At 37.0% G+C, this 24310-nt stretch overlaps 1 protein-coding gene across 8 annotated transcripts; it reads right to left on the bottom strand.

Annotated features, from left to right (window-relative positions):
- Positions 1-4161: 4161 nt before the first annotated feature.
- On the bottom strand, positions 4162-24011 carry LOC104899010 (CST complex subunit CTC1). 8 transcript variants are annotated; one of them, XM_048645237.2, is made up of 19 exons: positions 22195-24008; positions 21990-22108; positions 21803-21877; positions 21641-21719; positions 21420-21482; positions 21255-21332; positions 18411-18611; positions 16241-16345; positions 15724-15996; positions 15056-15532; positions 14329-14970; positions 13234-13325; positions 12880-13057; positions 12663-12774; positions 10724-11055; positions 10168-10333; positions 5095-5533; positions 4788-5015; positions 4162-4670 (listed from the first exon to the last, which is right to left on the bottom strand). In XM_048645237.2, exons 1-16 carry the CDS (start codon positions 23254-23256, stop codon positions 10172-10174), a joined length of 4050 nt encoding a protein of 1349 aa, XP_048501194.1. In that variant the 5' UTR covers positions 23257-24008; the 3' UTR covers positions 4162-4670; positions 4788-5015; positions 5095-5533; positions 10168-10171. The 8 variants fall into 8 exon arrangements, with proteins under 8 accessions (XP_048501194.1, XP_048501185.1, XP_048501189.1 ...); XM_048645228.2 differs by lacking the exon at positions 5095-5533 and having other exon boundaries at positions 4162-4460; positions 4531-4670; positions 4788-4954; XM_048645232.2 differs by having other exon boundaries at positions 4788-5533.
- Positions 24012-24310: the final 299 nt, after the last annotated feature.

Below are 24310 nucleotides of genomic sequence, written 5' to 3'. Positions count from 1 at the left end.
CTTGGATGATCATAATCAACTTAAAAATTTATTCACTAAATACCCCTGACAAAAAAAATTTATTCACCAAAAACCCCTGCTTTTTCAAAATAGATACCCCTAACTTTTAAAAAAATTCACCATATACCCCAAATTTTAAGAAAAATGACAAATAATGCGCTTAATGATTAACGGCGGTTAACTCCGTTAGTCATTAGTGTTAATTAACCCTAAAAAACTCTAATTAACCTAAAAACCCTAAAAAACTAACTAACCTAACCCCCTCTCTCTCTCTCCCCCCTAACCCACCACCCTCCCCCAACAACCCCAGCCGCACCAGCTACAATCCCCCACCACCCAGCCCCCTTTCCCTGCCAGTCGCGCCGCCCCCTACCCTCCCCTTCCCCGGCAACCGTCGTGCAACCCCTTCCCCTCCCTTCGCCTCGCTCGCGCCTCCCTTCCCCCTCCTTCCCCCGCACCATCCCTTCCTCGTCCACGAACCACCGTCGCACCACCACTGATTGCAACGAACTCTGAATTCGCGCGAATTCAGACCTTTCTCTCTGAACTCTGAATTTGCGGGGCCGACGAGAGTGAGGGAGGGGGAGGGGAGGCGCGACGAGAGTGAGGGAGGGGAGGCGCGAGGGAAGAAGGGGGAGGGGAGGCGCGAGCGAGGCGAAGGGAGGGGAGGGGGCTGCCGGAAAGGGGGTATGCGTGGTTGCCGGTGAGGGGGGGGGAGTGGGGCTAGGGTTGGGTGGTGGTGCTTGTGGGTCTAAGGTTTGGGGGTTGGTGATATGGAAATAGTAATAATTATATGGAATTCTAGTTCTGTTAGGATTCTATGTAAATTAGGAATTTAATTTCAGTTTATTTTAATTAAGTGTTTAAGTCGATAAAGGAATCCTATTATATTTAGGAGTCTAATTCCTTATCAAAGTCTTATTAGGTATTATAATAGGCGTGTGATAGGTTTAATCTAGGATAATTATTTATCTTGATCCTTAAGATAAAGATAATAATATTAGGTTTATCTTTTAAGCTTTACTAGTCATAATAGGTTTATGAAAACTTGTACTATATATATGAGTTTTCTACCATCAATAAGGAGAGATTGATTTTGAGTTATTTTGAGTTTTAGGAGAGAATCCACAATCCTTGTTTTTACAAGTGAATCCAAAACCCCCAGTTGAACTGTGAGATGAAATACACCTGAGTTCTTCATATCCAATATATTTAGTTGAACCGTGAGCTGAAATACACCTGGGTTCATCATATCCTGTTACTTTATAAAATAAAACAACAAAAAAATACAAACTTTAATTGTCAAATCCACTAAACTACTTCAAGAGCCCAAACTTAGTGAAATCTTCAACAAGATTCACATCAATTGGTGTGGCTGCTAATCAAACCCCCGACGTATTGATCCGGTTCTGCTACCAGTTCGGTAAAACTGTTCGTGTGCAACCAATACAAGTCGGAATTTAGATTTTCTTGGTTCGTTGGAAAGCTAACAAAGAGATCTAGATTGTGTTAAAATTTGAGCATATTTGGAGCAGTGACGAAGTCGCAGCAATCAAATACATCTGCGTCAACTTTCTGTCGCCCAGTTTGTCACGACTGTCTTGCGACGGCGTGTGACAGCGCGTGCCTTATCGGAATTCGATGATTTTTGGTCGTTGGACTCGTAACATATTGAAGTTTGTTGTGTGAAAATTTCATACTGTTCTGACAAGTATTGAGTTCTGTGCAGCGTTAAACGTCCCGCCGTGCTGCTGCACTATTTCGCGCGCACTCGACCACAACCACGCACCATGGTCGATACTCCGGCTGCCATGCTCTCGACCATCAATGAAAAACTGGACGCCCTCTTGGCCCAATGCTCGGCTCTAACCACGCGAGTCTCCACCTTGGAACGTGCTCAAAAGGTACGTTGTTTGAAGTGCCAAGGACTTGGTCATGAAGAATATCAATGTCCCAATGACGAATACGTGACTAAGGAAGAATATCTCTTGTTCTTCAACCAATTGATTGCCGACGAGAAGGTACATTCGGATGGTAAGGCTACTATTGTTCCTTCGTCCGAGACCACGCCCATCCAGCAAGAACCTTTGCCTTGCTCCACTCCCCATGACGGTCCCATTGATTGCATGCTTGCATCTTTGCCTTGTCCCACCACCAAAGGTACGATCTTTGCTGCCCCGTGTAAGACTAAAGCGCCAAGGAAACGTTGGGTACCACCATATGCCACTACTTCCACTGATTTTTGTTATCCTCCGGTTCGTCTGGGCCACGCATCTCAAAGAGTATCATGCCTTCTACGGTTGTTTGCTGCCTGTCGTGCCCTAATTTTAATGGATCATGGATTTCGCGCATGGATGATTGCTTGGCTACAACAAAACTTGAGGACAAGTTTTTTTTCTAGAGGGGGAGTTTGATATGGAAATAGTAATAATTATATGGAATTCTAGTTCTGTTAGGATTCTATGTAAATTAGGAATTTAATTTCAGTTTATTTTAATTAAGTGTTTAAGTCGATAAAGGAATCCTATTATATTTAGGAGTCTAATTCCTTATCAAAGTCTTATTAGGTATTATAATAGGCGTGTGATAGGTTTAATCTAGGATAATTATTTATCTTGATCCTTAAGATAAAGATAATAATATTAGGTTTATCTTTTAAGCTTTACTAGTCATAATAGGTTTATGAAAACTTGTACTATATATATGAGTTTTCTACCATCAATAAGGAGAGATTGATTTTGAGTTATTTTGAGTTTTAGGAGAGAATCCACAATCCTTGTTTTTACAAGTGAATCCAAAACCCCCAGTTGAACTGTGAGATGAAATACACCTGAGTTCTTCATATCCAATATATTTAGTTGAACCGTGAGCTGAAATACACCTGGGTTCATCATATCCTGTTACTTTATAAAATAAAACAACAAAAAAATACAAACTTTAATTGTCAAATCCACTAAACTACTTCAAGAGCCCAAACTTAGTGAAATCTTCAACAAGATTCACATCAGTTGGGGTTGGGTTAGGGAGAGTTTAAGGTTTAATTAGGTTAATTAGGTTAACTTAGGGCTAATTACGTTGACTTAGAGCTAATTAAGTTGACTTATGACAAACTTGTAAATACAAGCTAACGGAGCACTAACGTTCGTTAATAGTAAGGGTATCTGGTGAATTTTGTTAAAAGTCAGTGGTATATGGTGAATTATGAAAAAAGATGAGGTATTTGGTGAATAAATTTTTTTGTCAGGGGTATTTGGTGAAAAAACCGTTCTTTATACTATTGTCTTGTTTGGCAAAAAGAGGTTTGGGATAAAATTAGAGGTTTTAACTTATACTTCCTCCGTTTCTAAATAAGTGCAACATTTGCATAGTATTTACTATTCGCAGTTTAAACTTTAATTAGCTTTGGTGATTTACATTTAAGGAAAAAACATAGTCATGTGGGATCTTGTTAGATTCGTCTGAATGTGAATTTTTTTAATATCAACTTTTTACAATTTTTACTTATTGATAATTAAAGATATTAATGGTTAAAATAATGCATTGGCAAACGTGAAAACAAGAAGTGTTGCACTTATTTAGAAACGGAGGAAGTATTAGAGAATTTGACTAATCAATACTCTAATTTGAGTGTTTGGTAAAAAGAAATTTCAATTAGCTCATAGAGCCCAAAAAGCTCTTTTTGAAAAAGTCAGAGGGATGAGCTTTTTGACATTAGAGGTTTGAGAATGAATGTATTAGTTACATTTATGGGCATGTTTGACAAAACTAGCGGTTCTAATAGCTGTTAGCGGTTGTAGTAGCGGTAGTTGTTGGGGGTAGCTGCTAGCTATCTACTAGTAGCTGTCAGCGATCATCGATTAAATTAGTTGTTTAATTAGTAGTGTTTGGCAAAAGTAGCTGTTGAAATTGTAAAAGATAAAAAAAAATTAGTTAATAATTCTACCTTATGCTAATATATAAGGTTTATTTGCTAGACCGCTACCTCTAAATCTCAAATGTTATTTGTAGTAACATTCCACAACCGCTACTCATAATCTACTCCAACTGCCACCCGCTACTACAACCACTACCTTACCAAACACTCATAATTTTCTTAAGTAGCGTTTTAATCTTGTCCAACCGCTAACCGCTACTTCAAACGCTAGTGCCAAACAAGGCCTATGTCCTAAAGTTGTTAAAAATTACATTAATAAATAATACAAGGTACAACAATAGATTATGCACATTTTACACAATAATGTAGCAATCAACTACTTATCAAACATCTTTATATAAACAGCTAATGCAATCAACTAGTCAAATCAACTAATACAATAAGCTATCAACTATCACCTAATACAATCAGCTAACACCTATCCACCAATTGCCAAACAGGGCATGTGGCTACAATTGTAAGAATCTGTACAATAGAGTAAGCCGGTATATAAGAAGACATACAACTTTGGAAACATAGCTGAAACCTGCACACATATTCATAGCAGATGAACAATACTGATCAATATAAGCTGACAAGTGATAAGTTTGACTTACATCGTACAATCTTCACTTGCTTCAAGTAAACATATCTGCATCCGGCATGTATGTCAAGCTGTTTGACAGTCCGGAAACTTGTGTTCTCAACGACTGCTGACGTCCTCTTGTCTAAATTGAGTATGCAGGTACTGTGTGTCCTAGAGTTAAACACAAGTACTTTGTTAAGGATAATGATGGATCCTATAAGGAGACTGCCACCAAAAATTTTATTAGATTCTGTAAATCCATAGCAAAGAACAATAGCATGGGATTACCTGAAGAGGTTTAAGACAGCCAATGACAGATAATTGCAAGCAAGTTGCTTCTCTCCCACTGAAAGAACTAATTTCTGAAGCTCCACCGAGGGTGCAGGCAGCCGTGCTGAGTAAGAGGCCAACACAGAGTGTTCATGGGAGAAATTCCTGAGGCTCCTAGATCCAATCTGACCAGCATCGTAGTTAATAAAGTCAGGCAGATAACTACAGATGGCCCACTACAGAAACCTGTCAAATACCATGTCAATTACAGCAACCTTATGGTCAAGATATGCAAAAGAGCAGACACTGTTATAAAGTACCCTACTTGGCGAAAAGTATCACCAAGATTCACCAATAATTTGTCGATAAGAAAGATTCTGCTGTGCCTTGGCATGAATGCTGTTGTCAATAATCAACAAACTTTACTGATAACTTATCTCCCCTTTTTGCCATTAATGTCCCTCTTCATCCCTACATCACCGTTGCCATTGTGGCATTGGTGTTGATGTGAGAAAGATATGAACTCCTTCAAGTTGCTACTAACCTACTTGAGCAGATGAAACTTCTACAGCTGGTCTTCACCCAATAAACCTAGCAAGGAGCCCATTTCCTTTAACTAATGGCAGTCAAGGTCAAACATTCATTGCACCACTCATAGCAGGAGGAAAAGTGATAGGAGTCAAGAGGAGGATTAGAGAAAGAGCAAACAGCTGAGAAGTGGGCCGCTACTGCTTGTTGACTGGTTAGCAGACCCATGGCATGTCCTGTCAGATGCGTACAGCACATCGGTCAACAATAGGAGAGAGGAATAGAGTGATGGGTTAGTAAGGAAAAGGGTGGTGCAGGGACGGAGCTCTATTTAATCCCATGGGCCCTTGGACCTCTGACATTTATTGCACGTTTTTATCCATTATTTTTTATATAGGCCCGTCAAAGAAATGCAATGCACAGCTGCTGCCTACTATATGATGAATATTATTTCAAAATGAGTTTAAGAAAACACCATAAGCCACGACTCCATTGAAGAAAAATAAATGGCTAAATGAGACTATAAGAGGGGAAACATATACACACAAGGCCAACAAATAAAATTTTGGGAGGGGAATAGATGTCTTAGCTAATATACCTGTAATAGGGGGGTTCAAAAGAGAATTCTGTTACAAGTAGAATTCGGTTAAGCAAGTTGTTAAAATTCTGTTGGATAACTTTTGGCAGGAAAATAGTCAACACTTTCCCTTGTATTTTCCTAGCCTATAAATAGGCTACTTGTAATCACAGGAGGATTCATTCAGAACTATAATACACACACTTCTCTCTCTTGGTCTAGCTCTTGCTATCTCTCTATCTATTCCTCTCTATTTGTTTTCTATCATTCAGTAGATCAGTTCAACTGATCTAGAGTTTCAGTAAGCTAACTGAACTTACTGTTACATTGGTATCACATCAAAAGCCATAAAGTTTCTCAGAAATCTTTATGAGCATCAACTGTTTGACAGTTTGCACAAGAGAAACCTAGAAATTATTCAGATACAATTACAATTTTAGAGTTGGCACCTGTACTTACTCGAAGAACTAGTGCAATGGAGGAACAAATTCAAGCACTACAGTAGCAAACCAGGAGTTTCCCGAGAGAATGTTGCTTACGAATTGCATGAAAGAATCAGGAATTAAGAAGAAAATGGAATTCCAAGATCCAATTCAAAAAGGGTCTTAGGGTATGTTCCTAAACTTGAATTTCCAACATTTGATGGCACTGATGTTAGAATTTGGAACAAGAAGTGCAACAAATACTTTAGTTCGTGCAAAATTACCGAAGAATAAAAGTTGATCTAGCTTCACTTTATATGACTACAAAGCTGAAAATAGGGTTGCTAGTTATCTTGTTGTAAGGATGAATGTTGATTGGTCAGACTTTATCCTTGATCTAAGTGCTAGGTTTAAAATGAAAGAAGTGATGCAGTAGAACAATTAAATAGCTGCAAGAAACTGGAACCTTAGAACAGTATATTGATGAGTTGAGGAATCGAGATCAATATTGCTTCAGCAGAACCATAGATTACCTATGCCTCAATTAGTAAACCCCTTACATGTTTATTGAAGGCTGAATTTGTACGGACTGAAGAAGCTACTCTGGCTTTTGATCACCTTAAACTAGCCCTTACTTCTGCTCAAGTTTTAGCCCTGCCAGATTTTTCCAAGCCATTTGAGGTAGCAATTGATGCCTCTGATGGTGGCATTGTGCTGTGTCAATGCAAGAAGGTCATCCACTAGCCTTCTCAAGCAAGTCCTAAATGGAAGAGACTATCTGTGTATGAAAAAGAACTCCTAGCTATGGTTACTGTAGTTCAAAAGTGGGAACAATATCTCTCGGGCAATAAGTTCATCATAAGAAGTGATCAAACAAGCTTGAAATGGCTTCTTCAGCCGAAGATCTCTATTCCTTTTCAGCAAATTTGGTTTTCCAAGCTCATGGGCTTTGATAACGAAATATTTTACAAGTGTGGGAAGGAGAAATTGGTTGTTGATGCACTATCAAGGGTGACTGCTGAAGTTTTGCTTATGACTCTCGGTTTTGGACTCTAATATCAGTGCTCTTATCCAAGCTAGTCATGCTTTAGATTACAACATTACTCAGTTATATACTTATATCTAACTTTGCAGCAAGGAGGTTCAGTAGGCAACCTTGCACTATTGATGGTTTGATAAGAAAGAAAGGGATGATCTTACTTGGTTATGATTATGACTTAAAAGTCAGATTATGTATTGGCTTTACTCTTCTCCTCGAGGTGTTCATTCAGGCAGAGAATCAGAGATGCTACCTTAAAAAGAGTGAAAAGGCTATTCTACTTGAGAGGCATGACCACTACTACCAGAGGCATTCCCTTGTTTGTCGGGCTAGCAAGCATGAAACTATAGCTTCTCCTGAAAACTTCTTCAGAGAGGGTAACGATGTTATTATGGTTGTAGTTGACAAATTGAGAAAATATGCTCATTTTATGTCCCTAACGCATCCTTATTCAGCTGAAGTGGTGGCTCACGTTTATTTAGATCATGTTTTTAAATTGCATGGTTGGCCTAGATACATCTTTAGTGATAAAGTTCCTATCTTTATCAATAAGTTTTGTCAAGCACAATTCTCCATACAAGCCACTGAAGTGCTATAATCTTCTTCCTACCATCCATAAACTGATGGTCGATCTGAAGTGGTCAACACATGTTCTAAAACATTTTTGAGATGCGTGCAGTGAATGCCCTAAAAGCCCTAAAGACTTGAGTCTTTGGCTCTCCTTAGCGGAATGGTGGTACAACACCAAATTTAATACCTCTATTCATGAAACTCCATATGAAATATTCTATAATCAGTCACCTCTTCTCCATCTTCCTTATTTGCCTGGAGAAACAAAGGTTGATTTGGTGGACAGATGTTCACAGAAAAGAGAAGAAATGAAACATCCTTAAAAACTATTTGATGACTCTATTCATGAAACTCCATACGAAATGTTTTATAATCAGCCACCTCATCTACATCTTCCTTATTTGCCTGGAGAAACAAAAGTTGATTTGGTTGATAGATCTTCACAGAAAAGAGAAGAAATGATCAACATCCTTAAGTATATTTGAAGAGGGCTAAAGACACGCATCAGGCTGATCATCATAGAAGTGATAGACAGTAATTGGCAGCTGGGTTGGTCAAAGCTTCACCCCTAAAAATTGCATATGCCTGCTCATTCTCAATTTCACCCTGTGCTCCATGTGTACAATTGAAACCCTTCAAGGGTACTCTACCTGCAGTAGCTCATATCGCAGCTTGGCTTCATAATACATCCCTTGATGTTTCTCTTACTCGTTCTGCTATCTTGGACAGGAGAGCTGTAAGGCACAGAAATGGTGCTCAAGTCCAATACTTGGTTCAATGGACTGGATATTCCCCTTTGGAAGCTATATGGGAGCCTGTTTGGTGTTTGAAGAACAGTATCCTGCTTTTCTTATCCCATCTTGAGGGTTAGATGTTTGTTAAGGGGGGAGGAATGTAATAGGGGGTTTAAAAGAGGAAAATTCTATAAAGAATTCTGTTACAAAATTCTGTTAAGCAAGTTGTTAAAATTATGTTGGACAACTTTTGGCGGGAAAAGTAGTTAACACGTATTTTCCTAACCTGTTTCTATAAATAGGCTACTGGTAATCACAGCAGGATTCATTCAGAAATATAATGAAAAAACTTCTCTCTTGGTCTATCTCTTTCTACCTCTATATCTCTTCCTCTGTTCTGTTTTCTGTCATTCACTAGATAAGTTCAACTGATCTAGAGTTCCAGTAAGCTAAATCGAACTTACTGTTATAATACATATTTGACAGAATTTCGTTTTCGAAAAAAGAACAAGTGAATGAAACTTAAATCATAGAATAAACTTTAAAATATTTTAAATTCCCCCCAGGTGTGTTATGAAATTCTGGCTTCATCCTTGAGGAGGTGCAAAGTGTACGGGAGGTGGTTGAGGGTGAGGATAGGACACCACCCCCTATTATTAGTTAAAAACAAGGTTTCTCAAAGATCTTTTGTGGTTAATTTTTGGTCATGTTTTTGGTGAAAATTCTCACCACTATGCAATGACGAATTTTATGTTACGTAGTCGAAAAGAATTTGCACTGCTACCAAGATATATAGGTCCTAGTTGGTGCTGTTGACGCTAGGGATGGCAATTCAATCCGAATCCGACCCTAGTCCGCTCCGATCCGAAGGAAAAAATCCGAGTTGACTCCGACAAAAAAGTAATCCGACTCCGACTCCTTTTAAAAATCCGACTCCGAGTCGGAGGAGGGTCGAAGTCGGATCTCATAAAATAATCCGACATCCGAATCCGACTCCGACTTTGAGTCAATCAATCTTTTTTTCTTATTTATGTAATGTATTATTTATGTATAATCTGACTTCGACTTTCAGCCAGTTGTATTATATAGGATTTTCCCACAGAAAAAATGATTAAAAAATTGGAAGAAAAATAAGTCGGATCAGGTTTGGAGTCGGATGTTCGGATTTTAAGTCGGATGTCCGGATTTTAAGTCGGGTCGGATCTCGGAGTCGGATGTTCGGATTTTAGGTCGGGTCGGATTCGAATTTTCAAAGTCGGATCTCGGAGTCGGAGTCGGACTCAAATTTAAAATCCGACTTTCTGTAGGGTCGGAGTCGGATTATGCATAATCCGGTCCAAGTCCGACCCGTTGCCATTCCTAGTTGACGCTAATAGTCTCAAAGCTTTAATCATCTATGTCATTGCTCTCATAAATCTTCATATGAATCTTATATTTGAATTCTCAAACTTTGAGCAACTTTGCCAGCATTCGTTATGCAAAACCTAAAAGAATATATTGCATGCACAAAAACTTTTCATAATTATACCTGATTAGAGATCTTGAAATAAGGCCTTAGCTTGTGCAAGAGGGTTCACTTGACAAACTTCTCTTGCCCACACATTTTGTAAGCCATGCACATACATCTGCTCCTCTACAAGATTCTTCTCTAACATGGTGACAGCATCGAAATTCATCACATGACCAATTACATTCTGTGAAAATTGGTTAATGGCAATCAGAGGATTACTACAAACAATAGTTATGTGCCAGAAGCTTCTGCTCACTTAATTGTTTGTTAGAAGCTGTTTTAGAAGGCTTCCTTCACTTTCTTGTCTTACTACTACTAGAGCGCAGAAACAAAGAGAAAAATAAAAGCAAACCATTTAATAGAAAACAGGGAATATAAGAATAAGATGATACTACTAAATACGCGGAACAGGTTTAGCCAGAAACTAATGATCTGAACTAATAGTATCATCTGTTTGGTTAGCTTAGAGCAAGGTCCTCTAATCCACAATCTCTACGCACATGTCCTTTTTTTCCGAAACACCCACTACCATTTATATTTTCAATAGATTCGGACACAGGAGTGAGATACTTACCCAGAATGTACTAGAGCAAGCATTGAACATTAAAAACTTAAGTAAGTTCTCATCTTGACTGTCAATAGTGTAGTCTGGACCAACAGAAAGGTGAAGATCTTGACACGAAGTTTCATGTCTGGACCCATAATTTTTCACACTCACTCTTCCATGCTTCTTCAGAATTCTGTCAAGCTGGTAACTGGGAGTGCTAAAGCCCCTGCCTCTGACTGCAGCTTTCCATCTTCGCCAGCTGCTTGCACGTCCTGCCTGAGGGATTTCTTCATGTAACCTTAGGAAAGTTGCAGCACTGTCACCATTAGTCCAGCAACAACAAAGAGATGATCCATCATCTGTATGGAATAAGTCTTTAGTCAGGATGAAAAAAGTAAGATAAAAGAAAATAATTCCGAATTTTTAAACCTTTTCAGAATTAGTAGATGTTCAGGTAAAGTCACATCCTAGCTAGAAAAGAACACAAATGTTCTGACTTCTATCCTATTCAGTCATGAAACATTGAAGCAACTTATTATGAGTCATAAATAAAAACGATTTAGGCCATCATTAGAAATTACATTTATTAGCATTTTTGACTAATTTAAAAGCCGATGAAATCAGAACAGCAAAACCGACAATATTTTGTCTGAAATTATACGAAATTGCACTACATAGCAAACATAAACAAACGAGGAGTCTATTGAACACTGACAAGCAGAAAAAAGATCCAAGTTCTTAATCAGTACAAATGGAGTCGAAATTTCTTCGACAGCTACGTAACAATCATGATATTAAAATCTAGCCCATTCCACTAAGGGTATTTTGCAACAAATTTTGATAATCCCATAGAATACCGTTCCATATTGTGTGGTATCACACAATTGACATCTATTATAGACCATTATTTTATTGCATCATCTGCTATTATCCGTTATTCACTCTGTTGAGCGTAAAAATACAATTGAATTCATATCTATCTAATTTTTACGCTCATATCTGAATCAGTAATGACTAAAGACGATCTATACCAAGTACTCGCATAAGATTCTTCAACTTATATTTTTAAAAACAATCTAAAAGTTATGTCCAAAACATTTAAATTACAAAGATACTCCCTCTGTTCCATAAAGACCTTCCACGGTTCCATTTTAGTTCGTTTGATAAAGTTCTTCTCAATATTATTTTTTTCAATTTCTGGTGAACTTCTTTCACTCTATTACCCTTCCATACCCCATCACATGCTCCACTTGGTCCATCATATTATACTCCAGTCTCCATCTATTCTTTCAAATAGTTCCACTTCACCTTTTGGGACGACCAAGGGAAATAGAAAAAGTATGTGAGAGGAAATGGACTAGCAAGAGAAAGAATGTAGAGAGTAGTGCTAAAAGCAAGAGAGGGAATGTAAAAATTGGTGGGTCATATTAACTGAATAGACTAAAGTAAGAGTGCAGCTATTAAAAAATAGCAGTTCAAAACGCAAAGTGTAACTAATAAAATGGGAACGGAGGGAATACCATGTTTCTAAACAGTTTTCTCTTCCACCAAAAGACACATAAAGGACCACACTTTCAACTAACTCCCTCCTATTCTGAATCTTGCTTCTACTGAAATAGGGAAGGTTGTTATGGAACACAGGGATAACGATGCTTTTTCTATTCTTTGTCAATTCATGCAACGATGACAGCAAAACACGACCAAAGGACACAGATTGTTTATGTCAGGTGTCCCTCAAGCAAAAAAAAAAAAAAAAAAAAAAAAAAAAAAGGAACTATACGTTCAATCTCATCTGTCAAGTTTACTTCTTATGACCAATCTCCTAGCAAAAACATAATGACAACTTTGCCAGCACAGTCAGAAAAGGCAATCACAGAAAGCCCTATCCATGTAAGATGCCGAGTTGAACAAACTTGTTTGCCGGCTGTAAAGTCAAACATGCAGAAGGCTATTACACATGACATACCCAAAATAAAGCCAGCAAGGGGAATGTTTACAGCTGGTGTACTAGAATGAATTTGAGACAACTTATCCAGATTCCTGTTTCTTTCAAGCATCAGAAAATGAATTGAAACAATCTGCAAAAGTGTAACAGCTAAATTATATTAGCCAACATTGACCAGAATAGGACAGCTGTAAAAAGAACCAGATGATGAAAAATGCAAAGAGGTTATAAAACTTACTCTGCAGCAGAACCTTCTTGGCTGGCACATATCACTAATTATCAGGTCAGATATAACACAAGATGCAACAGTTTCCTCTGGAATAGAACAAAGTGACTTCACAGTAGGTGAAGGCTCTTCTCCCACAGAGTTGACAGTGATGAATGATACTGGTGTCAACATTAAACAAGTCTGTGTACTGGAAAGACAGAACAAGCCAACGTTAATCCCACTAAGCGTCTGTTCTTTTCACCTTAAAAAAAATTAAATTTCAGGTTTAATAAGTGCATATAAGTTCAGATAAGTTCAGTTAAGTTTTAGCATCTTATAAAATGAACTTAAATAAGTTCCAATAAGTTCCTGGAAATTTCATACCTAGACACAAGTATCCTATGAAATGTAACCACTGCACCTGGTCCTAATCCAACAGGAGAGTCAAGCTTGCTGAGGCAACCACCAATTTGCACCTGATTATCACCAAAGAAAGTAATAAACCAACTGCATGGCCAAAGAAAAGTGACAACGATAGCAGTAGCCAAGCATTACTGATCATTACCAGCACTAAAATGTATTAATCTTGAAAAAGGGGATTGAGTACATGAACAAAACAGGGATCACATGATTCAAAAAGTACCTTGCCGACAAGAAAAGCTATAGTATTTTTGGTATTAAAAGACATACTGCCTTTGAAATATATATATATATATATATATATATATATATATATATATATAGAAGTAAGTTCATATGAGAATGCATACTTATATGAGAAATGAGAATGAATTTTACTCGCTATAACTCTTATGAAAAAGTGATGAAACTCTAATGAAAAAGTGATGTAACTCCAAAAACAAAATATTTGAAAAAAAAAATAAAAAAAAAACAAAAAATTTTTTGAATTCAAAATTTTTAAGAGGGATATAACTCTAATGAATAAGTGTTGTAACTCTAAACCAATCGTGTGGTTGAGATTCATTCTCATTTCTCATGTAAGGAGCATTCTCATGTGATCTCGCCCCTATATATATATGAGAATGAATCTCAACCACACGATTGGTTTAGAGTTACAACACTTATTCATTAGAGTTATATCCCTCCAAAAAAATTTGAATTCAAAAAAAAAATTGTTTTTTTTGAATTTTTTTTTTCAAATATTTTGTTTTTGGAGTTACATTACTTTTTCATTAGAATTACATCACTTATTCATAAGAGTTATAGCATGTAAAATTCATTCTCATTTCTCATATAAATATGCATTCTCATATGAACTCACTTCTATATATATATATATAGAGAGAGAGAGAGAGAAAACATGCTGCCAACAATAAGTCTCCATGCAGATGAGCAGCACAACTTTTGTACTTAGGAGCTATATTCTAGCAACAAGGCACATGTATCTTGTCAGAAAAACGTCATCGTTTTCCTACCAGATAAAAGCTCATTAGACAATCAAGACATGATGAAAATTACCAAGAGACCATCTGTCAGAACAAGCAGATACAATAAGCCTTCCTTTTCTTTGTTAAATCTCGGAAGATCAGTATTAAGTGAAGCTCCATTGCACGGAAACGTATCAATAGAAAAGCTGCCAGAATTGCCAATGCTGACCACAGTTCCCTGTAAAGATATCAAATTCCCCTCAGGCAGACCATTTCTAGAATACATTCCTTGGTTCTCGAAAAGGGCCACCACAGTGTTTTGATAGCCAACTTGTTTACTATAGATATCTGACAATCCCAGAGACAGATTTATAACAGGCTTCTTCAAGGCCTGAAATCCCATATACACATCCAGGAGAGCAGTTGCATCTGCTGCCACATAGAGCTTAACATCAGAAAAGGATCCACCACCAGCACTGCTGCAAGGGTTGAGCACAAGCTCATTTTGAAGGTGGAACCCGCTTAAGTTGTCAATGATAGAGCAGGAAGCAGATGAGGGATCACCATATGGGCTAGACAGACAGTCCATAGCTTCACTAAAATGACATGATAGACTCCAGAAATTTGTCTCCAAGGTGATAGATAAGCTACTTCCCAGATTGAAGTTGTGAAAATCACAAAAGCACTTCTCCGCACAATGCTTCATGATGTAACTATCACCAATTTGCAGCAACTAAAATCATTGTAATGAGTAAGAACAGGGGATAGTTTCTCATCAAGAAAAAACTGTAATATAATCAAAAGATACATGGATTGACCTTATACTTGTAGAAATTTTCAGAACTGAACTCTAGAAGAACTTTCCTTGTGCTTTTTGAGCAAAGCATGTCACGGTTACCATTAAAGCATAGGAGCGCAGACACATCCATGCTTTGACCATGTATTTCTCCACCAGTAACAGTACAAGGAACTTGAACAGGAGATGCACCACTGGTATTATTGAAACTCCTTGTCTTGTGTGGCAAGGAAAGAGAAATAGTTGGCTGGTCACATAATCTCTTTCCAGATTCTTCAAAACTGCTGCATAATCCAACTTTGTCAATGCAACTCGATGTTTGATGAGTTTTACATCTCTTAGAAGCAAAACCATTTTGGTAGTCTTCGTCTCGTTCATCTTGGGGCAGTTTTGATGTAAGAACTGCACCATCACTGAAAGAAATATTCAGATCCCATGGCAATACCATGACCTCAGCAAATAAACGACTTTTGCCTGATATAAGCAGGTCACCATGAAACTGTAACAAAGAGAAACAAACCAGAAAAAGTAATCCATAATATGAAATTCCAACAAAACTATGCGGAGGTAAAATTTACAAAGAAATAAAACATGGAGGGCAACCATGAAGCTGTCTTCACAGCAAGGATAGACAAGTTTGAGCTAACCAAACTTGATTAAGGAGATTATGGTGATGTTACCATGACATACCTGCGGTTGCAACGGAAACTTGTGGGCTACACAGAGTAAGTGAAAGGTTCCAGGATCAAGTTTTGCAGAGCTGTTGATTGACAATGCATGATTGGTGAAATGCCGGCAGCATACATTGCTCCATGAAAAGTGCACATAGACTGTCAACTCTCTTTGTCTTTCAATTGTGATGGTTTCAAACAAACTGCCGCATGAGAAAAATTCGCCATCAAGCACCCGAAATTCACCCCAAGTTTCAGGCTTACCTTCCAGCACAAGACTATAGTTAAAAACCTGAAAACCAAAAGGCAATCACATGATACGGTTTTCAAGCAATATTACAAAAAAGTTTCATAAAATCTTCTACACACTTTCATGTTCCTGATTATGTAATTACAACTTCAGAAAAACCATAGCATGCACAAAATCACAGAGTACAGGAGCTCAATACTGGAGTACCAGTCACACTTTTACATTCCTCTCTTAGACTTGTATGAAAGAAATGGATAACAAAATTCCATAAATCATAGAATATCACCTCATAGATAGCATTCATGTTCCAGGATGATGGAATGTCCGGTACAACAGCATCAATGCTAGCCGTAGCATCTATATATTGCAATCTCCCAGTAGCTCGACAAATCTACAAACAGAGAAGCCAACCATTAGAAGTGCAATGAAGACTAAAGTATAAACCAATGTGACCCAAGTTAGACATGGTATTCACAAGAACTCATCACTGTGATAAACTCCCTCAATCGCCCAAAGCTTTCCCGTTTACCATTGATTTTCATCCCAATTACATTGCCCATTTCCTTTTATGGACAGGGTCCACCAATTATATATAAAAATATCCTTCCCCATTCATTATTTTTGTATCATTTCTCTCTCTTCCATTAACTTCAAAAGCCACTAACATAATATATATATATATATATATAATATATATATATATATATATTATATTATTATATATTAATTTACTCAGCAAAGGCTGTTGTAGATTGGAGTAACACTCGAATCATACAAGTGTAGAAGGATAGAAAATAACCATAAGTGATTGAATCCACAAAAACTCACGGTTATGGCAGCCTTAAATTTAACAAGGATACAGACACACCACGTTGAAATCTCTAAGGACCCTAAGATCACCAATTAGCTTGCCAAAGCTAATCTAGCATAGGAACGAATTCACTTAACTTTCTAATCCAAGAAAGAAAACTGAAAAAACATAAACAAACACATTGTTTTTTCAATCATAAAAGTCCTCCTTTTTCTCTTTCATTGCTTTGCTATTTATAGGACTATTACAACCTATTTTCTGATTTTCTAAAATAAATAAAAGAAACTAACTAGTTATCTATTAACTAAAATAAATTAATTAAACTAATGAACACACTAACACACGTTCACTAAGCTAATTAGTTCCTAGAATGTAGTTGTATTGCCACTAATTCAGCACACCACTTCTGCCTTGTTCTCCATGTTGCTGTAACTGAGTTTGCTTAATTTTAGGCAACACTTCCTCCATTTGTTGCTGTCCAATCCCACGCCACTTCTAGGATGAGATGAAGGAGTTGTGTTATGTAACTACTCCCTATATTCAAGGCAACTTGCTGATTTCTTGCATTGTAAGCAGCACTCACGTAGCAAATAAAAATGAGGGAGTTGATTTGTTACAACAACCTCCTATCTTCATGCCATGTTCATGCATAACTCTTGCTGATTTTCTTTTCACTTTGACAGCAAACACACACATACTAACTAACTTATTACATCTTAGGCTAATTAATATGATCCAAAACAATTACATTACATAGTAAATAAATTGCAGACCATAGACTTGACATAACTCGAAACAACAATTCTCACTTATTAGACTCTTAATTAAACTCCTAACAAACAAAGGACTCTAAAATTTAAACTCTAAATTAACAACCATGAATTTAGATCATCGAATATATATCAAAGGCCCACAGCTTTTCCTTAATACTTGTGCTCAAAAATATAGAAAAGGCTCTGGGGAACAAAGGGAGTTCCAAACAGGCCATAAAATATGGTCATCAGAATCCGTAAATAAATGAAAGCATGAATCTAAAATTTGGGTTAGAAAGAAGCCCAAGCTTTTGCCCTTTAGGCTTGGATTCTGTTATTCATTCTGTGTGAGAGGTCCTTTCCCCACACCATACTAACAAGAAGTCCTCCGAACCTAGTCCATCACCTCCAGGGGGGATAACAGACAGTAGAGACCTCAGCTAGCGTATGTAAGGCTAGTTGAACTACAAATGGATGTAAAAGAAAGAGCAACTACTCACAAACTTGAGTTTTCGACGTCTTTAGACTTCTACCAATTCTTATATACGACACACCATGCCAGCCATTGATAGTGTGAAACAGATTATAATGCACAAATGAAGTTACTCACAATGCACAAATTGGGTTACTGACAAGTGACAAGCATTAGTAAGGTGATGATGAGAATATTGTTGATGGATCAATGGGGTTATGAATAAAGCTTTAGAAGGGTTACTCATGATGGCTTAATTAATTTTACTGATAATGTCACACTATCCTTTGAGCGTGTGACACATCACACAGAAGAAAAGCTGCTAGACGTTAGCATTGATCATTAACTCTAGTTGAGTTTTATAGGCCATGTACATATAAGCTCAAGTTGGTTTTGCATACTAAAATAGAACAATACTAACCTTCAAGTTTCCAAGTAGAGAAACTCCAATGTCTTTACTTGACAAAATCCTCCTGATTGGTTGATCAGAAAGTTCGTTTTCTCTGAAAGGGTGACCAACTTGGCTGCAACCTTCTACGACTCTAAGACCGTCATTCATTTGCAAAAGTGATTTCATACATATGCTCTCAAAATGATTCAATAAGTTGGAAAATGGCATGGCCTGCAAAAGGTATAGCCATATCGCTGAATCATATTCAGAGGAAACTAAAAGTTCTTAATTGAAAAACCAACAAACTTCACTGGCTAAGGTAACGGATCTACCTTATAATTAAATGACCTTAAACTTCACATTTTCCTAGGTGTTTGAGAGTAATTATCCCTTTATTTCATCGTTATTTCGTCCCAAATACTTAAAAGCCATAAAACCGAAAACAACCAACTAAAATAACATTAGTTGGTATCAGAGCCAGTCCGGTAAAAACCGGCGCGTGCGGGGCGTGCCTCATCCGATTTTAATTGCGCTGGAAAGCTAACAAGTAGAGCTACCTTGTGTCAAGATTTCATCAGATCTGAAGCGGTAACAAAGTTGCAGTAACCAAAGACATTTGTGGCAAAGTTCTGTAGAGACAATTTTGATACCAGTAGCTTGAGACGAAGCATGAAGGGGTGTGCGTTGAGGGATTTTAATGTTTGTTGGCGCGTTAAATTGCTAACATCATGAAGTTTATCGTGCTTAATTTTCGTGGCATTTGAAGAATTAACGAGTTCACAGTAAATCAAACATCCAATGTCACATCTGGAATTTCGAGAAAAGTGTTTGTATTTCTATCATGGGTATAAAAGGATGGTCACCTGACTTTCAAGCAGCTTTTAAACGTTTGGAAAAAGCTCGTAAAGTTTTGTATTGCTTTTGGTGGTGGTATGAACTTTTTGCCATTACTCCTTGCCAAAGCATTAATTTCCTTAAAGAATAAACAAGATGTAAAAGAACATGAGGAAGTAGTTATGGGATATGGTTGAAGATGTGCCATAGCATTAATTTCTTTAAACAATAAACGAGATGTAAAAGAACATGAGGAAGTAGTTTTAAGATATGGTTGAAGATGTTGATCAAGATCCCTTTTTACAACCTTCCAACTACTAGAACGAGGAACATGCTTTTAATGGTGAAGTCAAAGCCAAGGAGGAAGATTTATTTGGTTTCACCAATAAAGATTTATATCTTTGCAAATTCAGACGTTCGATGTGTTTCTAATGAACAAGTGTGAGCTTTTGGGAGTGAATGTGGATGAGGTGTTGTTGGGTTTAATCTACAAATAAGAGAACTGGCGAAGATGTTTGCTTATTTCTTAGTTTGAGCGATTTTCATTAACTTTGGTGAATTTCAAGGTCAAATTTGTTGTAAGAAAGGGAGAATGATACAAAAGCAAGCTTGGATTCATATTTATGGAGGTTTTTGGAAGTTCTTGAAGATTCTTGGGAGAGTTCTTGTTTTGTTAGGACTCGTTGTAGAATGATAGGCTTGTTGGAACTCTACATATATTAGAATTTAAATGTTTAAGGACTTCTATAAAGAGTTCATGTTATAATGGGAACTCTTTGAATAAAGGGAGTCTTGTAAGGTAAGAAGTCTAATCATGTTAGAACCCTAAAGTTCTTAGGAATGCTCTATAATTAGGAGATTAGATTAGTTATCTTATCTTATCTTTTATTGTTGTCCACTTAGGTATTTAATATCTTTTAGATTTGCTGATTTTATTTCGTAATTCTAGTTGATTTAGGATATGTCGTTTATATATAGTTTGGCACTTAATCAAGAAAAATCAATTTTTGAGTTTGCATAAATTTGGCGTAAGGTTTTGAGTTGAGTTTGTGCTAACTATTAAACAAACAAGACTTGTTTGATCCACTCTTAACAGCGACTTAAGACTTAAGAGTTTCTATCTCATTTGTTTACTTAATATTTGTTCGTTTCGTAAAACCAAAAATGATCCTGTTTTCCGCAACCAAAATTACATCAGTGTTGATGTGAAATCAAGCTTGTTCCTAACTTCTTGTAAAAGTCCTAGTTTTACTATGACTCTCTTATAGCTTCAGAGTTTGCCGATAGTTTTTACCTTTCATTTGAGAGGGTTTTTCCTATGTTATGTGTTAGGAGTTATTTGTTTTCATTAATTAGTTAAACCGTGTGCTTGAGAGTTTGGAGTTAATTATGTTTCCTAAGTCATTTGGTTTAGGTCTCCTAACAAACTCACGTTTATCTTTTTTACTTAGTTTAGGAGTATACACTAAGTGGAATCCTATTATGCTTAGGGGTCTAATTCTACTTGATTCTATTTATCTTTTACTTTCCTGATCTAGCATGGGATTAGGAATAAGTTTTACTATATATAGTTCGTGACATATGAATAATAAAGTAGGCGTGATTGGTTAATATTTGAGTTTGAGCTTTTACTTAATCTTTGAGTTGCAGGTTCTTTTTAGAATTTAGAGTTTGAGAAGCGGATCTTTAATTAGATTTAGAGTTGAGAAGCGAATTTTAAATTAGATTCAATGTTGAGAAGCAGATCTTTTACAAGATTTAAAGTGACACTTAAAACACATATAAACCATTTAAATCCATCCATCCCAGAAAACTAGATTCAAGATCTTTCTAGATACAAAGTTCTTGATTCATATCAATTGATTTGAGTTAAATTCGAGCTTCAAAACATCAAAATAGGCTTAAATGACTCATTCTTTCTTTCAATATCCATCAATTCCTGTAATCCTTGATTAAAACCCAAGGTGTTACACGTCAAGTGTTATCATGTAAATAAGTATATTCGTTAAAGCAAAAAAACATTAAATTCAAAGAGCTAACCAAACATAAGCTGCCATAGCAGATATTGCTACCAGAGCCACATGAATCATGGTCGCAAAACTCCTTGAAAACGCCATGCTGTCAAACATAAGTAAACTTAATCACATGACATACTTGACACGAAAAAATAGAATTCTCACTTCATACCAAACCTCCCAAATTTACCTGTGACTGGAAAACTGAAGATGGCAATATGAACCTAGCATAAGTTTGCACCAACCCTTCATTCTGACAGCAGCAAAAACTTTCCAAATTAACAACTCGGCATTACATATAAAACATCATTTATTATCAGATAGAATAAAGGAAATTAAGAGACATCATACGAGAGCTACATTCTGCGACATCAGTAAATCCTATGATGGAAATACAGGAGGAAAATTTACATGCTTAGTTCCAAAAATCTCCTTTTCAGAAAAAGCTGTGGAAAATTTATTTTTCATACATTGGACCGATAGTAATACCCTGAAACAACAATATATAATTGCAAGTCAGACGCTAATGTTAAAAAGAAAAAAACAGCATAGCTCCACAAAGATTTATCCCACCATAATCTTGCTGGAATAACCAATGACTCCATGAACTTCCCGAGAAGACTCTGGGACCGGGACACTGACTGAGACCTGCATCATCAAAGCATATTGTTTGACATATAAGTCTAAAGTCCTAATTCACAACTCATCAACGACTTAAATGTATAAGCATATATATCAGTTATTTGCAGTAGAATACTACCCGATTTCCAATGGAGAGAATAGTATTGTGCTGATGTTGGTCTTGCAACATGCCCCAAGTATGAGCATTTTCCCCCAGGGGAACTTTGGGTTCACTATATGAACATTTCTCACATATACCTATAGAAAAGCAAATATAAACTAAACTTACAATAACTTCCATTATTGGGAAGCTATGGCACAAAAACAAAAACAAAAAAACTTACAACAGAGCCAATCCTGACACTATGAGGCAGAAGTTGGGATTCGTTAGTTAGCAAGAGCCAAACCTCTTCATCCAAATGAACAACCATACCCTGTACATAAATGCCTCTGACTACACCAATGTACTTACCTAATTCCCCTTTTCCCTTTTTTTTAGCCTTCCCATTACAATCCATAAAATCATCATCACATCGCAATTTGGGAACACGCAAACAACTCTTTTCTGTCGATACAAACATTAACCGTGCCTCTTCCTTCCCTATGTAGACCAACTTCTTTCGCAATCCCCCTAATGAAACCACACTTCCTACAAGTTTTACAAGCACAGGATACCAAGACGACAGAATCCCGCAAAAGTACACATATCTACTTCCACTGAAACCATTTGCATCCCTTTCTAAAACTGAATTTTTGGGGTTCTTTCCACAATCATTGAAATCACATGACTTACAATCGATAGGAAAAAACTCCGCCATAAAACAACAGAGATCCCTCGAACCACTTTCATTCGAACAAGGAACAGATGAAACAGGACTCACAGATATCAACAAACCAAAAACATTATACTTACCCTTGTTATCACTACCTTCCTTAAATCCATCATCTTTAAAACTCAAATAAAAAGAATCTGCATTACAAAATATAGAACTTTCCACAAACTCCCATTTGACTATCTCCAATAATCCACCAGATTTTTTCTTAAAAGGGATGAAATTCCAAGCAATAACACGAATTTTCCTCCTTACCATACGAATATCAAATTCAAGAACATCACAGCAAAGGGAAGCGTGATCATCCGAGAACAAAAGGCAGAGGTGAGGGCAGGATTCATTGGAGTAGTTAATTATTGGAAGAGTGAGAATGCCGATGATTATGGAAGGTTTAGTGAGAGGTTTGAGGATTTTGGTATGAGAATTGGGGTTAGGGATTAGGGTTTTAGAGTTGTCGAAGGGTGGAGAGGGAGTGGGCGGAGAATAAGAATGGAGGAGAGAGATTGTACCGGAGATTGGACGACGGCGTTGGAGGAGGTCGGATATGGGGATTATTTGAATGCCGTCTTCCATTGTAATTTGAATTTACGGGGAGAAAATGGAAAGAGAGAGAAGTATCAAGTATGTCCAGCGCGGAAAGCGACCTTCTTCAAAGGTCTAACAAGAAATTCAAAAGAGCAGGAGAGAATTTAAAAGAGGATACCATAATCATTTCTCAATCCCCTTTGAACTGGAAGAGAAGGCTCGGAAACGGTTCTCTCGTTATTCGTTAAGGTGATGGGTTATGTTTATAAACTAGTTATATAGCCCGGGTAAGAAAAAAATTCATTTATTAATATAATATTTTATGATAATAACACTAAATACAATTTAACTTAATGGTTAAAACTTTAGTTTATGTACTTGAGTTCTTGGGATCAAATTCTATATATATCGCAATTTGCGGGAGAAAATAACACAAAACTACAGATAGCATTCTCTTTCAACCTTGCTTAAAATCTCTCTAAATTACAACAGGTTATCAACATCAATTCGCTCTACTATCAAAAAGTAGTTCTTCTCAACTGCTAATATTTTTAAAAAAAAAAAAAAAATTGGATCACCAATGTAATGGGATCAATACTATTCTAAGCAATGTATCTCTTTGTAGTATATATTTTATTATAGAACGTAATAGTGTACCTTGCATCACAAACCCGGCACGAGGAAGTGGTAGTACACCCCAATGCCATAATACTCACGTTAATAGCCATGTCGGCGAACGTCGACAAACAACCGTCCCGAACCTCAATGATAAACCTCCTCCCGAACCACCAATTGAAATCCGACAAACTCCTAATAATAATAAAAGGAGTAGGGACGAGGCAGGTCCTTCCGTCAGCAGCAAGCGACGGCAAAGTAATTAACTGGAGGTATCGGCTCGGTTGCCGCCAAGCATGTCGTGCCACCTTCATGGAGGGCAAAGACCTTGCATTTTAAAACCGCCTATATGGACGGACTATATGGAGGGGCTATTATGTTGAACTTGCCGCCTAAATGGACGGTTAACACTACAAAGAGGAAGACTTTTTGGGCGAAAATAGCTATAATGGTGGAACTATCTGCTATTTATTTTCTTTGCTAATTT

This window comes from Beta vulgaris, chromosome 1, assembly GCF_026745355.1.
Source record: "Beta vulgaris subsp. vulgaris cultivar EL10 chromosome 1, EL10.2, whole genome shotgun sequence".
Taxonomy (NCBI): domain Eukaryota; kingdom Viridiplantae; phylum Streptophyta; class Magnoliopsida; order Caryophyllales; family Amaranthaceae; genus Beta; species Beta vulgaris.
The sequence above is the reverse complement of the archived record's forward strand: the minus strand, read 5'-3'. Positions and strand labels throughout refer to the sequence as shown.

Excerpts from the sequence above, each read along its gene's own strand:
- LOC104899010 (XM_048645232.2), bottom strand. The coding sequence starts at position 23,256 with ATGGAAGACGGCATTCAAATAATCCCCATATCCGACCTCCTCCAACGC. Across the intron at positions 13,326-14,328 it reads TTCTGACAGATGGTCTCTTG|GTGCAAATTGGTGGTTGCCT; the intron begins GTAATTTTCATC and ends GGTGATAATCAG. Across the intron at positions 13,058-13,233 it reads CATAGGATACTTGTGTCTAG|TACACAGACTTGTTTAATGT; the intron begins GTATGAAATTTC and ends CTGTCTTTCCAG.